We start from the raw sequence: 16414 nt of genomic DNA, 5'->3' as shown, positions 1-16414 counted from the left end.
TTAAAATAAAACTCTTGCATCACTGTCTTAAGTGTAGCCAATGAAATGGAATACTTAAGCTGATGCTCACCATGATCTATTAAAAAAATGGATGAACAAATCCTATTTTAATTATTGGAAATTTTATATATTTTTTCTGGTTGAACTTGGATTTCCATTCCACTTTCTTGGCAGAATTCTGTCCTAACATAATATGTTTTTAGGCTTGAAAGTCTTTTATTGATCATCATACTTCTCTGCAAGAAAAATATGTTTACATATTTAAATTTTCTCAGTTCCTTGTGATCATAGATTCTGAGTGTTCCAAGTTTTCTTCTGTATTATTTTATTAAAATTACTATGAGTAGACAATTGATCAAAATAATATAAATATATTATAAATTTTGATATACAAAAGAGGTAAAATTTTATTGGAAATCATCTGTTAATGAGAAAAATGTGGCAGAGTGTTTTCTCATTTATCTATGGCTAAGTGTTATTAATAGATGGAAAGAGACAAGATTCAGCATTAATTGTACTTAAAAACTTTTTTAAAGGTATAAATTGGACAAAACTTGTTAGCATTGACAAGTAGATGAGAACAGAAAGACCTTTGTTATAGCAACGTCACTCACTTACCTGATCTTCTTTGAAGTTATAGGACAAAGCTCACGTCAAGATCTAGTATTCAAAAATTGTTTTTAATGCTCTATCAGATGTCAGTCCAGTCCCTACTCTCATTCTGTTGAAAGCAAAGAATTGGAAACTATCTGACTTGCAAATGGACGTGCTTCCCAGTCGTTGGAGTCGTTCTGGTTTTTGGCACGACACCAATTTTCAAATGGACCCTTGGGTTCCGGGGAAGTTTCTGGTGAAGGCAGGCAGGGAAAGAGCACGCCTCCCATCTGTAAACCAGGGGAAAGAGCATTTCTTAGGAGACAGTGTATATGGAAGCTGAGAATCTTGAAATTGCTTTAAAAATGATCCACAATCTCTGCACCCTGTGGAAAGTCCCCAGCTACGCCCAAGGGCGCAGGTGCCAAAGTTTAGAAGACCTTGTTTATTTATCCAAGTGAGATGCCAACTTTACAGCAGTGGTCCAGGGTTCAAGGAACTCTGACTTCTGCCATCCCAGTTATGATAGCCTGGGGCTTCACAGCTAAATTTACCCAGGGGAAACTCACCCTCGATAAACTGGCATTTACAGGGGATTTTATATCACCTAGATAAAATGCCTAGGTGAACAGGCATTTGTTTCTCAAAGAATGGAAGACTGACTGCATATCAGAATACAAAATGAACTTTTTGTAATAAGTAGAGGAACCTCTTTGGGAAACTAAATTGTTCAGATTGTTGTTTGATGAGTAAAGAGGAACAGATCGGGGAAGATGCTGACTGTAAGCCAGGACTTCTCCAGAAGCTGGACTGGACATTATCTCCCCAGCCTATGCTGAAGGCACCAGAACCTTCCGCGATCTCTACAGGGCAGTTCCTCTGGCTGCAGCCCCTAGCCCCGGTCCCAGACTCTGCAGAGAACTCTACAGCATGACGATAGAAGGAGCCAGAAGAGCGAGGACTCTGGAATAAAAACAGGGGTAGAAAACCTTGGCTGAGAACCTCCTGGGTGTGCATGAAACAGATTCTTGCAATTGTAGGCAACTTCCCTAGAAAAGTACACCTGGGAACTAATGGATACAGATTTTTTTACACAGGTGCCCTGTATTATGGCAGCAAAGTTGCTCCAGGTTCCATCCCATCTTGGGTCAACCCTTCACCAACGCCAATGATCCCATTGCCTGTGAAAGGAGCTCAAGTGCTGGAGTCAACTCCTCCTCCACATGTGATGAGAGGTAAAAGAACTTCAACACTTCCCACATCTCAGTTGGATCATAATCTGTAGAGCTCATTTATTTATATATGCTAGTAAAATCACTGTGCCCTGGGAAGCTAGGTGACTTTTCTGGGCACCGTTGCCTTTCATTCAGAGACAGCTCCCTGTGTTAGTCAGCTTGAGCTGCCGTAACAAACTACCACAGTCTTCGTGGCTTAAACCACAGAAATTTATTTCTGATAGTTCCGGACGCTGGAAGTCCAAGATCAAGGTGCCAGCAAGGTATATTTTTTTCTTGGCTTGTAAGAGGCCGCCATTTTGCTGTAGGTTCACACGGCTTCTTTTTTGTGTGCACACAAGGGGAGAGAGAAAGAGGGCAAGTTCTCTGGTGTCCTTTCTTAGAAAGGCAGTAATTGCATCATGGGAGCCCCACCTCATCTAACCCTAATTTCCTCCCAGAGGCCCCATCTCCAATTAACATCATGTTGGTAGTTAGGGCTCCAACTTATGAACTTGGAGGGACAAGTCAGTCCATAGCACTCTGTTTCCAGCTGTATGAGGTGAACCTTCTGGAATGAGAGAGATGCTCCTCTCATGCAGGGAACACCGACAAAGTGTCAATGGAAAGAACATCCTCTTTAGAGGTTGTTCACACCACCTGTGTGAACTTGAGCAAGTTACTCCATGTGTCCACACTTCACTTCCTTCGTATTGAAAGTAGGCATAAGGATATTTACATAGCTAGGTTATTGATTAAATGTGAAACCATCTTTAAAGGGCTAGCCCATGATAGCCCTTCAATAAGTAGATGTTATTATTAAAGACTAGGAACTATAAATTTTGTCAACACAAATACATGAATGTTAAAAAAAGGTTAATGTTTCCTGTATAGCTACATGTTATTTTGTGAAGTTGTTCCTTTGTTTGTTTTGCATAGTGTATAAAAAATCCTAGTTTTACTATCTTAGAAAAACCTTTCTACAAATGATTTCATTGGGAAGTACGAGTGGTAGATGTGATCCTCTGAAAGTTGGAAAACGCACTTCCTTATGAGAGCTTAGACACTGCAGCTTCCTTGTGCAGATTTCTTTGCTTTCCCAACGTCAACCTCTCCAGAGTCTCCTGTCTCAACCAGTGAGAGAGGAGCTGCCTGGGGGAGCTCAGAGAGAGTCTCCTCTCCCGTTCCTGGTCTTGTATTGCTGCCTTTCGCCGAAAGAGATTACAGCTGCCCAGTTAGCTAGACCTCTGTAGAAAGCCAGTGCATATTTTGCTTTGTTTTCTTTCCTTTTTATTAGAAGGGAGTAAATTTCAATGTTCAAAGAGAGAGCACATCCCTCTCCCTATCAGAAGGTCCACAATACCAGCTTAACTTGGGTTGTTTGAAATTTAAATATCAGAATAGCTCCTGATGTCCTAGAAATGTGCAGATTTTCTGCCTGGAATATAGACTCTTCCATCCAGAAATCCTCAGAACCAATCTCTCATGTATTCCCACCACTCACCAAACATCGTATTACAGCAGAGAAAACGGAGCAGGGACTTGGAGTGGACACTGAAAGTGATTTCTTCTCACCCCTGGCTCATCTCCAAAATTATTATTCATGGCCAAAAGCCATTTGCTTCCTTACTCTCTCATTACTGGTAATGCTTCCCAGAGCCGCCCCTCTCCTCTCACACCGCATCACCTCTGACGCTGAGCTCATGGAGGACTCTGTGTTTAACATTCATGAGAAGTGGCAATCTCATCCAGCTGCACATACGAGGAGGAATCTATGTGGGAGATTATTGTGCTTGAACAATAGCTGTATTTACCATGCCTTTCCAATGAGTGGCTTCTAAGAGCAAGAGGTAACTGTAATGACAGCGAGCGAGCCGCTTAAACTGTTTGCAAAATAAAACTTCTGTAGAAAAATGGAAAGATAAAGTTAATTTATGTTTAAGCATCTTCCTTTAGTAAGAATGCAGTGCTTCCTCCAAATTTATAATCTCTCCTGTATGATGTAGCAAAGAGGATGAGGTCTTGGGAGTAGAATGTTCTGGAGCCAAATTCTGCCCACGTGACCTTGGGCCAGACACTGAAACCTCGTTAGGTCTCAGTGAGCCCACCCATAAGATGGGGATGATAATACCTCCCTGGCAGGTGGTTGTAAAGTAAGTTCCTGTTTCCTAGCAGAAGCTCATCAAACACTGGCTAGTTTTATGCCCATAAACCCCAGGTCCTTAGGAATCCATGAAGTTAGTCGTGGGCGGCCTCAATCTACTTTCACCCTAATCAGAAGTTAAAGCTGCACAGACTGACTTGAACATGATGTCTCATTGCTGTTGCCTAGAATTAGAGCCACTCAACATGGCCGCACGGATTCATTGTTGCTCATCAGAAGGTTTGATTGGCAGAGTTGGGGTTAATTAAAATGGCAAAACCAATCATCATCTTTAATAAAAGCAATCTCCTTCAAAGGAAATATTTCAAACCACCATATTTATGTAGAGGAAGGACGAGACTATCATAATAAAATGACTTCTTAATTAAAAAAAACAAACAAAAAAAAGAGTTGAGACCCTTTGTTCTGTGTTTTAACAATGCCCTCTAGTGCCCAGCCCCAACAGAAAATCAATCAACCGAGTATATTGACTACACAGCATGAGCTTGGGCGTGTGAGGGGTGTAAAGAAGTACAAGATTTTGTTCCTGCTCTGGATTAGTGTAGCCTCGATCTCAAGTTCCAAAACACACACTTGGAAAGGAATGAGCACTTCAGAGTAGTAGGGAAAATGGGCTTGTAATCAGACAGTGTGGCTTTGAGCCATAACTCTGTCACCCACTAACTCTGTGATGTGACCAGGGCAGGTCACCTGTCCTCTGCAGGGATACGGTGAACATGAACTGAGTTAACATTGGCAAGGAGCTTTGCGAGAATATCTAGAAAACAGCAACCTCTCAATGGGTAGTAGCCTACTCTTCTTATTTTAGAAAACCCAACCACTGCAGTCATTTCAAGTCAATCCTTCCTCTTCAATTCCCTTAATGTCTCAGGCTAGAAGCCTGGAAGTGCTAAGTTGTTCTTTTCCATTTAGTTACAGATATTGTGGATTCTACCAGATGTCTCTTGAATTTTCCCTCTCTTGCCAATCCCATTCACGATCCTAGTTCTTGAATTTAACATTTCTTGCCTGGGTTACTGCTGCTTTAGCTGCTAAATCATCTTCCTATGTCTGCTTTCCAATACTTAAGATCAGTGATTTTCCTAAAACGGGGGTCAAATCCTGTCGCCTTTATTCTCAAAAATAGTCCAACAGAATAAATGTCCATTCTTTAGCATGGTGTTCCATCGTCTGGAGGACCTACATTTTCAGTCTTATCTTTTTTCTCCATTCTTCAAGAACCTAGCCTCTAGTCACGTTGAGTTACTTTCTAAACAGATCATCAACTTGTGATGGAAGTATTCCATGCCTTTCCTCCTTCTGTCCACTCAGAATAAAACATCTCTCTCCTGTGTCTTTGTCTTCCCCTCTTCTCCTACCTTCAAGACTTACTTCAAAAGCCCACTCCTTTATAAGGCCTTTCTCAACCTCCCCCATGGAGGAGTCGATCATCCTTTCCACTCCATCCTCAGAGCAAGGTACTTGGGCTGTTTTTGTATCATTTACTTCCTTCCATCTTATATTAGCGGATATGCCTCCTCCATTAAAGAAAAAATAATGTTCTCTTAAAGAAAATAATTATTCATGACACTCGTTAAAGCACAGTAAGGAAGACTTGATTCAAAGGGGCCATCATGATGGGTGTAGGGACCCCTGCAATGGGGTCTTGCCGTGGGGGAGAGAGATTGGACTCACTCTGAACACAGCATGGGAAAGCAAGAGTTCATAGACAAGGAGCAGGGTGGAGTCAGTGGGTGGAAATTACTAAGAGGAAACATCAGGGGTGAGGGTTCTGGCTAGCCTGACCTAACAGGATTCTCGCTGAAGGCAGGCCAGGGGATCAGTTGTCATCTGGAGGATGGTTGGGATGAGGAACCCAATCAGATATCGAGAGTCGGGGCTTCTGGTTGAACTGACTTACCAGGATTCTTGATAAAATTGGACAATGCAGAGATGAATGCAAGTCCAAAAGCCATGCCTAGTTGAAAATTTCAGGGGAGCCTGAGTAGAGTTCTGTCAAGGACAAAATTTTTGTCGCTCCTTCAGTCAATTGTTACTTTCTTGAAGGTACAAAACACGACATTTATAGCAACACCCAACATTGCTAATTCAGTGTTTTGGACACAGTTTTTTTTCTCACCAAATATTTGATGAATGGTTAAACCAACCAACAAACAAAAAGATCAGCCAGAATAGCAGTGTCCAGTAACAAAGGAGCACTCTCTTGGGAGTAGCTTGATCCTTCATTGCTCTTGGAATTGATTAACACTAATCTGTATACCAACAAGTAAGATTATGTCTCCTTTATTTTTATGCACTGTGTATGGCTACTTAAAAAATAGGTATCTTTTTATCTATCTATACACACATTCACTGTATATATATATGCACATATATTATATATATATATGTATATATAGTGTGTGTATATATATGTTTCTTATTCCTGCATCTTTCTTTTTCATTTTTCTCTAGCCTGGTACATATGTGATAGCTACAGAATAAATGTCCACCATATTTGTAAAATAACGTAAAGCTCTGATGGGAGCTCCATGAGGAAGGGACAATGGACTCGGACCGCCGGGCCCCCAGTGTCTGGAACAGTACCTAGTATGGAGTAGAAGCCCAATAAATGTTTGTTCTTGTTAAATTAAACATGCTCAGGAATAAACTACTGTTCAAAATCATCTTCCTTTCCATGATTTTGTTTTCATTTTCTTTGTCTATTTTCCAGTTGAAAACGACCCACACTTCATCATTTACCTGCCCAAAAGCCAAGAGAATATTTGTTTCAATATTGACTCAGAACCTGGAAAAATCCTCAGTCTTGTTTCTGATCCAGAATCAGGTAAAAGAAAAAGATATTGTTTTTGAATTAGACGATTAGATCATTGTTGCGCTTCGCTGCTACTACCTGGGATTTCTTTCTTTCCCACCTTACTAGAAGTCCCATATTTTTCAACTGCCAACAATTAGTAAAAGATGAATTATAAACATATTCCTAAGTGTTTTAAATATTACAGATAAAACATTCTGAGTATGAGTATGAACTAGCAAGACTTACGATATAATTAATTTAAACTACAATAAAACACAGTTATAGTGAGGGTTAGGAAGGAATAAAATGTTGGTAGATCTTGAAGCAAAAAAAAGATACTTTTCCCATATTGTAAAGTTTTATAAATTTGAATTTTTGCATTATTTGAATTATTTGCACACGTGCAAAACAATGGCACATGAGAGAGAAAAAACCATTTTTTTTCTGTAGGGATTTTGGTCAATGGACAGCTCATTGGTGCCAAGAAGACCAAGAATGAAAAACTAAGCACCTATTTTGGGAAACTGGGATTTTATTTCCAAAGCGAGGATATGAAAATAGAAATCAGCACTGAGACCATCACCCTGAGCTGGGGCTCTCGTGCGTCCACCTTGTCCTGGGCTGACACCGCTCGTGTCATTAATCAAAGGCAAGTATTGTTATTAGAGCTGAATTCGAGGCTGTCCTTGATGCGTGACTACATAAATAAATCCAGGCATCCATGACATAAACATAGAATTTAAAGTCGTCAGTTCGAATCTGAAGAAGTCAAGGTCCAGAAGCACTTCTGTTACCCACTCCCCTCTTCCTGGAGGCAGAGTCCACGTTTTGTGGTCAGTGTGTGTCTCAGCACTGACATAAGGCTGGTCATATAGGAAAGACTGCATAACTATGTGTCAGGTAAGTAAATAAATCCATCAACCAAAATCCACAGCCCGTTCTGTGTCAGTGTGCTCAGAAACACTATGATTGTGTCATGTGTCATATCTTCTCATTAGCATCTCTTGTTTACATACAAACATACAATTTGACCGATTTTAGAGCTGGGAGTTAAAACAACCACATTCTATAGCAAAAACGTTGTAAAGCTCTTGGAAAAATAGTGGGGCTGTGTTGGGAGGAATGGAGAGTTCATACGTGAGGCAAGAGGAATGACTTTCTGAAAAGAGTCTGTTCTGGAATGGTTAATTCCATTTCCACTTTTGTACTAGGGTGCTTGTCTCAGTGAAGAAAGAGAAAACTGTGACTGTCACCCTGGATAAAAAGATGTCCTTCTCTGTCTTACTTCATCGCGTTTGGAAGAAGCATCCAATCAACGTAGACTTTTTGGGGATCTACATTCCCCCCACAAACAAATTTTCGCCTAATGTACATGGACTAATAGGTAAAGTGTCAATCAACCATCTGACAAGCGTGGGACCACTCTCATGGTCTTGAGCAACTTTGGATGGCAGCGGTTAGAACTTTGGAATGTGACAGGTGTGCACTCAAGAGCACAGGGAGGACCCATATTCTGTGCCCGGGTCTTAATTTATAAAGGTGGCTGAGTGACGACTCAAAGAGGTCAATGGCATTGAAAGAAGATTTTACTGTTAGTCTCAGTTTCCTCTAGAAACAAGAGGTGTGGCTCACCACGCAGGACCACAGGAGGAAGGCCAGGTTTGGGTCAGGAAGCAGAAGCAGGAGGAAGCTACAGGTTTAGGCCAGAGCCTTTCTTGGGGTTTCCATGGGAAAGACATGGCAGAGCAGCGTAAATAGCTTAGGGTTGGCTGGTTTGCATAATGCCCACGGGCTTTGGGTTATAGGGCGGTCTCTAGTTGCCTGGTCCCTGGCCCTGGAATGTTTCTTCTGGGTTGTATGGGCCAGATGGAGGTCTTCATCTGGGTTGGTTAGTTTGTACATCAAAGACATGCTCCTGGCTGAGTCCTTTGCTATCTTGCAGAATTGGCTAGCCCTGGGAGGGACAGTCTCTCCCCAGCCAGACAAGGTTTTTAAAATGTCAAAACATCATAATATACAGAAAATAAAAAACATGATTAATACACACAACATAGCAGTGTGGGATGATTCAGTAATGCCATGGCCAGGACCATCTGCTGTTCCAGACGGGGTTTTCCCTGAACCCGGATTTCATCATCACAAACTGGGCAATTTAAGAGACGGGACGGGTAAATTTTATGTTTTATGCTGAAGATATTTTTCCTAACTGAGGAGAGGTGACCTGTTTTAGGAAGTCAGTGATAATAAGCAGGATATCTAAGTCAACTTTCCCCACTTTTTAAAGACTGGTTCCAATTTAAGCGTATGACATCACAAGCTTTGTTTCTAGGATTTGAGCTATGCTCTCAGGTGCTGACCTTTGCCCCCTGCCATCAGGGAGTTCGATTTTCCTCTTGGTCCAGTAGGTCAGCCTTTTCTGTACATGACTGTGGGGTGAGCAGCACAGATTTTCTCTCAAGAAGGACCCCCTCGCTCCCACTGCTGCTCTCTTTTCCTCCCAATATGTCCTTCTCTAGAAATTCTGGAGGGAGGACCAAAATGCAGTTTGGATCAAGTGAGGAGCCTGTGTTTTTATTGATGCCGGGACCACAAGTAAATCAGTGTCTGGACATTGTTTCCTTAGGCCAGTTCATGAATGAGCCAAAGATACACATCTTCAATGAGCGACTTGGAAAGGACCTCAAGAAGCCAGAGGCAAGCATGGAGGTGAAAGGACATAAGCTGATTGTCACCAGGTAGGCCTTGGATGCCACAATAGAAATGACAGTAATGAAAAGGGCTCCGACTAGGGTTGGACTCACACAACAAAATGGAAGAGCAAGAAAAGCTGTTTTAAGCTTTACCTATGTCAAACTAAACAATTCATCAGTAATAGGCACACAACATTTGCATAAGGACGTTGCAGACAGTCTGTCTTAAGTGCAAATAATGACTAGATAGATAAGTATGTACCATAAAATGCCAAGATTAATTAATCTATTGTTCTCACCTTCATACATTAGAAGCCCTGTGGTCACAAGTTGGATAATTGAAAAACCTGATTAAAGGAGGAAATCATAAAAATACATACGTGCCATAGCACTAGAGAAAGAATGTATATTTTATGCAAGGTAGAGTCTTCTTTTTGAGTTTGTATCTAGTGAATGCATTTTTGTGTAGCTTTTCTTACACAAACCATATCCGTATGCTTCGTTTTGAAGTAAGAACTTAGATACGTGTGAAGCATTCTGAGTGTAAAATTGTTATAAATCTTTTAAATTTGTCCCAGTCTTTTACAGTTGTCTCACCCATGCCTAATTTAGCATCGTTTTAAAGCTTTTTTTTTTACCTTTTAGGGTTTTTACAAAGCAGCCAACCTTACTTTCTGAGAAATGACTCTTTTTGCACGCACGTGTCATTGGCTTCCACAAACTTAATTAAACCATAAATTAACAATAATTATTAAACCATAAAATTACAATAATAAATACCACCACAAAAACAGATTTGTGAGTCAAAACAATGGACTCTTAGTGAGTATATCATTCAACTGAAGATCAATGAGTTACCAATGGGTATCAGTAAGCGTGTCTTATAGAAGAAATGGTGAGCGCAGTTAATAATAGTAATAGTGTTATCTGAGATTGGTAAAGGCCCAGCTACTACACTCTAATGACAAAGGGTAAATGTTGGGTCTCAATTTTATCTACTGCAAGCATCTCATGGTGCCTGACTGGAACCAAGTCAACTTGTGGGCCATGCACAATTATATACATTTTAGAGCTCATTAATGGCAATAGGGCATGTGACTTTTCAAATCATTACCTTCTGTATCCTTTAAATGAAAGACGTGAATTTCTCAGAAACAGCTGGCATTGCCCTTAGAAAGACTACTCACTCATACAGTGAAGGTGAGAGGCGTCTCAGATTCATTCTGTGGGTAACACGTGAGGATAGCCCCAACACATTGGAGTCTGTTTGCACCTTCTTTTCACTTGAAAGTTAATTTGCACTCTTTACCTTGCTGGAAAAGTCCACATTGGTCAATCTCTATAAGGGTTATTTGAATTATCTAAGGACACACTCCTTACTCTCTGCCCTTCCAACACCATGCCCCAGACTCTGATGTTCCCTATGACTTGGGGAGCAGGGGTGGGTGGGGGCGGGCAGATATGGTGCTAGAAGGGGTGCAAAGAACAGCAAGGGAGGGGACATAGTCTCTTTTGCAGATATGCAGGCTGCCCACGCCTTGGTCTGTGCCCTAAACGTGTGCACCGTTTTCCTTGCAGAGGCCTCCAGAAAGACTACCGAACGGATATAGTGTTTGGAACAGATGTTCCCTGTTGGTTTGTGCACGACAGTGGGAAAGGTTTCATCGATGGACATTACAAGGATTACTTTGTGCCTCAGCTCTATAGCTTTCTCAAACGGGCTTAAAGGTTTCTAGTTTTAGAAATTATACATATAAATGTACATTTTTTTCCTGCCACTTTTGCAATCATTCTTCAATTTGAATAATTAAAAACCAACCAGATAGCACGGTGGCTTATAAAACCTGTTGACACATGGGAAGAAAATAAAGGATTTGCAAAGAAGCTTTAGGATTTTGTTGCGCTTTTGAATGCTAAGGTGTGTTAATCAAGGCGGCGCAAAGGAAAGCTGCTTTGGCGTGTCCAGAGGGCACCCAGACAGAGCCCTAGATTGGGCACTGACTGTGATGATTTCGCCATAGCTGAGTGTCAGGTCCTCAACCTTGCAGACTGAGCACATTTTCACACTGCCATCTACATGGGAAGTTCAGTTATGAGAAGGTTACTTGGTGAATGTGGGATAACGGGAGAAGTACTTGGTCTTAAGTGTTTTGTAGCTGTATCTACGAGAGCCCTGTTACCCTCTGTCGGCATAGCCTTGCCTAGGTAACTCTGATGGCCCAATACTCTTAGCCAAGCTTCCTTCATAGTGCTGGCCTTGGGGACTCTGTAGTCCAAGAGGCCTGAATTAGTTAGGGTTCTCCAGAGAAACAGAACCAAGACAATACACTTGTACATATATAAACACATACATATATCTACACACATACAATATCTATACACACACATATATACATATATACAGTAAAGTAATTTATTATAAGCTGATGTTCTAGTTTGAAGATTGTTAGGCAATCTTGCAGATGAAGTGCAAGGGAGTCAGCTGGAGAATTCCCTTACTTAGGGGAGGGTCGGTCAGTCTCTTCCTTCTATTCAGGCCTCCAACTGATTAGAGGAGACCCATCCACACTGGGGAGGTCAATCTGCTTTACTCAGTCTATCTACTTAAATGTACATTTCATCCCATGGCCCAGTCAAGTTGACACACAAAATTGGCTATCACAAGGCCTTAAACAACCTTATTCTGTTCACATAGCCATTCTCCAAATATAGCACAAGTGGGTAGGTGTCTGCTTATTAAATTGCAATCACTTCGTACTCCTGCCTCCCTGACATTATTCCAAGATCACCTTGGAGATTTTGTTGCTCCCAAATTCTTCACATCTCAAATGGCTTGGGATATTACCTCCCATGGCTAATTGCACACAGTGTTAGTGTTACCATGAATTCTGAGAATCATAGTTCCAAGTTCTCTGGGAGCCCCCTCCAGGAAGCAACAAGTTTCACACAAATTTAATGGATTTTGGACACAGACGCTTCCTCAGTACTCCTTGTAGCCTTTTATTTTGTTTGTATTTAAGCAATTCCTAAGAGCAACGCCATTTAGATTTTAAACTTTATATGATTAGAATTTATTTCAAAATAAATTAACCAGAAAATTATGTCCTAACAAAAGGCTAATGGTACTCATAAAGCAGAAAAAATAAACAACAAACTTAAAGTGAAATTGGGTGGCTTTCTTGTGTCTGCATTAGTATAGTGGATTTGGGTAATACGGTCCCAGTCTGATCTGTTGTAATTATGTCTTTTCCTTTGTTTATAACTTTCCTTTAAAAACCAATTCCTAAAATGGATATATTTTCAAGGACCAAAGTGATAAAATTGCAGAAAAAATTTTAAAGGTACATTTTTATGAAGCATTCTCTCCATAATTTGGTAAAGACTATTTTTCCTTTTTAGAAAGTAGACAAAACTCTTCTCTTTTTGAACATACTCAATCCATTTTGAAAAAGCAAGTGATTATCTTTTGACTTGTGTAAAATATTAAACAAAGGTGATTGGTTCTGTAATGTAAAAATAACCTCAGTGCTGAGGACATAAATGGCATTGCCTTTTAGTTTCATTCTTCTATAAAAATTGGTCACCTATGACTTTTTAAAAATCTACTATATCTTTTCCATTTCCTAATTCAAAAACACTGATCTTGAAATGCTAATTTCAACATAAACTTCAAAAGTGGGTTCTTATAATTAATTCTGTCACTTGGCAAAAATTTTGACTTTAACACTTCTACCTTTAGATATGTAAGTTTCTATGTAAGTTTAGTTTGATTCCTTTCTATATGTAAGTTTCGTTTGATTCCTAGTATTTTATAAGTGCTCAGTAGTTTTAAAAATAATGATGAAAATCTTGGGGTGTACTTTTTTTTGAGGAAGATTAGTCCTGAGCTAACTACTGCCAATCCTCCTCTTTTTGCTGAGGAAGACTGGCCCTGAGCTAACATCCATGCCCATCTTCCTCTACTTTATACATGGGACGCCTACCACAGCATGGCTTTTGCCAAGCGGTGCCAGGTCCGCACCTGGGATCCGAACTGGTGAACCCTGGGCCGCCGAGAAGAGGAACGTGCGAACTTAACCACTGCGCAGCCAGGCCGGCCCCTGGAGCGTATATTTATACACAGGATATTGAGCAACAGAGTCCTATCAAAATAAACTAGATTCAAAATCAAATTCATATGTTATTCAAATTGTCAAAACTTTTATTAATAGCTGGTGTTTTGAAATTCATTGTCTGTAAAAACCTCATTAATACTATTCACGTGTCCCCCTTTGAGACCAGAAATATGCCTTCTGTATATAATTAATTTTGAACAAATGAATAATCAATTTTGAATTTCAAATGAACCAAATAAATGGGAATCATTGGAAAGGAAGAAACTATTCCACTGTCTACCTCCTGATTAGTTTCTGCAAAGTATTATGCTCTTAGCGATGAAGGAAAGCAACTTGACAGTTACCTATCTTATTTTTTTTTTAAGGATTTTATTTTTTTCCTTTTTCTCCCCAAAGCTCCCCAGTACATAGTTGTATATTCTTCGTTGTGGGTCCTTCTAGTTGTGGCATGTGGGATGCCGCCTCAGCATGGTTTGATGAGTGGTGCCATGTCCGCGCCCAGGATTCGAACCAACGAAACACTGGGCCGCCTGCAGCGGAGCGCGCGAACTTAACCACTCGGCCATGGGGCCAGCCCCCCTATCTTATTTTTTTTTTAATTCTTTGTTTATTCTTTGGAGCACCTTGCAACCCATTGGTAATCGATCAATATTTAATTTTTTACAGAGCTGGGGTATTATAGGGCTGGTATCTGTCAGATATATTAATCATCTTTAGGACTTACGTAGTCTATTTTCAAAGCTTTCCTAAGTATCAATCTAAACAGGTTCCACTAAACCAGTTAAATATAGATGTCTTCTTGTCAGGAAAATGAGACCCTATGTTTGAGAAAAACCAGACTCTTGGCTCAGATCATACCTCTGTTTATGTTTGTGTTTTTAAATTACTGAAAATGAAACAGGTTTTCTTAGAGTTGGAAAATTGGCAATCCAAAGAAGCGACTAGAAAAGAGAATTAAAGTGTCTCAATGTTTAGTAAAAATGCACCATGAATTAGGAGTTATTTTAGCACCTACTGGTATGAGATCTCATGCCGATCATTCTACATACTTTAAAGGATCACCTAACACCATAAAAAGTGGCATCTTCTCTTCAGCCTTATCCCAATCGAAAGAGGTATGTCACTCCAAAGACCCAGTTAGATCAAAGTAAAAATTACCTGGCTGCCTGGATACATAAAGACGCTTACATGCTGTAAGAATTTAGTAATTATTCTTTTCTTAACATTTTTTCAAACTGGCCAAAATTATTCTTAACACTTTTTCACACTGGCCAAGACTCCATTGGTGACTTTTTCTGAAATGTCCACGTAAGAGAAGGAAAAATCAAGGATGCTTCTTTTTAATAGTATAATTCAATTACCCAGTTAGCATTTCTGGGGGCACTTCGTTCAACCTAATGACTCACTTACAATCAAGGCTGATTCCTATTCTAAGCCTGTGATTCCATTTCACTCAAGCAGGAACTGAGGTGTCCACCGGCATCAGTTAATGGCCTCTGACTGAGGCCTAGTGAAGCTGGGGCAGGCTTTTAATTAATGGCTCCAGATTATCAAAAGTTTCTCTTAATTGGCCTATCATTTCACTTGAATATTAATTCACTGAACACTGTCAATTCCTGCACAGCATGCATCTCGGGTCTATACAGTAGTCTCCCCTTATCCTCAGGGGAAACGTTCCAAGACCCCCAGTGGGCACCTGAAACCACAGATAGTACCGAACCCCACACATATGATGTTTTCTCCTATACACACAAATCTATGATAAAGTTTAACTTACAAATTACGCACAGTAAGAGATTAACAATAACTACTAACAAAATAGAACTATAACAATATACTGTAATCAAAGTTATGCGAATGTGGTCTCTCTCTCTCAAAATATCTTCTCTCTAGCACCTACTGCAATGGCTTACTTCAGGCAGGCACTCTGTACATGTTTGCAGAATGAATTTACTCAAATATATCAGCAAAAACTGATAGGCAGTTAGAAGTACACAAGGGAAAAAGGAGCAAATAAGGCAATGGGGTCCAATGGAAGTCTTAACGAAGAAAACTCAGGGAATTTGGTTTCCCAGCACACCAATGCCAATAATTTGATATGAACTCAAGCAAACTGATTGAATCGAAATTGAAGAAAATATTTGCAAAAGACTTATCTGATAAAAGACTGTTATCCAACATATACAAAGAACTCTCCAACTCAACAGTAAGGAAATGAACAACCCGATTAAACAATAGGCAAAACACTTGAACAGACATCTCACCAAAGAAGATATACAGATAGCAAATAAGCACATGAAAAGACGCTCAACATCATGTCATTAGGCATTGCAAACTAAAACATTGAGATACTACTACGTACCTATTGTGATGGCCAAAATCAAAACATTGACACCACCAAGTGCTGGTGAGGATGTGGAGCAACAAGAACTCTCATCCATTGCTGGTGGGAATGCAAAATGGTACAGCCACCTTGGAAGACACTCTTACCATTCGGTCCAGCAATCATGCTCCTCGGTATTTACCAAAATGAGGTGAAACCCTACGTCCACACAAAAACGTACACACGGATGTGTATAGCAGCTTTATTCATAACTGACAAAATTTGCAATCAATCAAACTGCCCTTCAGGGGTGAACTGACAAATAAACTGTGGTCCATCCAGACAACGGGATATTATTCAGCTCTAAAAAGAAATGGAGAAGACATGGAGGAACCTTAAGTGCATATTACTAAGTGAAAGAAGCCAGTCTGAAAAGGCTACATACTGTATGAGTCAACTATATGACATTCTGGAGAAGGCAAAACCATGGAGACAGTAAGAAGAGCAGTAGCTGCTG

The 16414-nt window shown here is 40.2% G+C and overlaps 1 protein-coding gene across 1 annotated transcript in view; it reads left to right on the top strand.

The window, feature by feature from the left end:
* The window catches only part of ITIH2 (inter-alpha-trypsin inhibitor heavy chain 2), a 38260-nt gene extending 26917 nt beyond the window's left edge, over positions 1-11343 (top strand). The window contains exons 16-21 of the mRNA XM_014841316.3: positions 1692-1829; positions 6686-6799; positions 7220-7418; positions 7981-8153; positions 9393-9504; positions 11038-11343. Of these exons, the coding sequence (XP_014696802.3) occupies positions 1692-1829; positions 6686-6799; positions 7220-7418; positions 7981-8153; positions 9393-9504; positions 11038-11185 (884 nt within the window). The 3' untranslated portion in view covers positions 11186-11343. The remainder of the gene's footprint in view (positions 1-1691; positions 1830-6685; positions 6800-7219; positions 7419-7980; positions 8154-9392; positions 9505-11037) is intronic.
* The last annotated feature ends 5071 nt before the right edge of the window (positions 11344-16414 follow it).

This window comes from Equus asinus, chromosome 29 (genome assembly GCF_041296235.1).
Source record: "Equus asinus isolate D_3611 breed Donkey chromosome 29, EquAss-T2T_v2, whole genome shotgun sequence".
NCBI classification, from domain to species: Eukaryota; Metazoa; Chordata; class Mammalia; order Perissodactyla; family Equidae; genus Equus; species Equus asinus.
The sequence above is the reverse complement of the archived record's forward strand: the minus strand, read 5'-3'. Positions and strand labels throughout refer to the sequence as shown.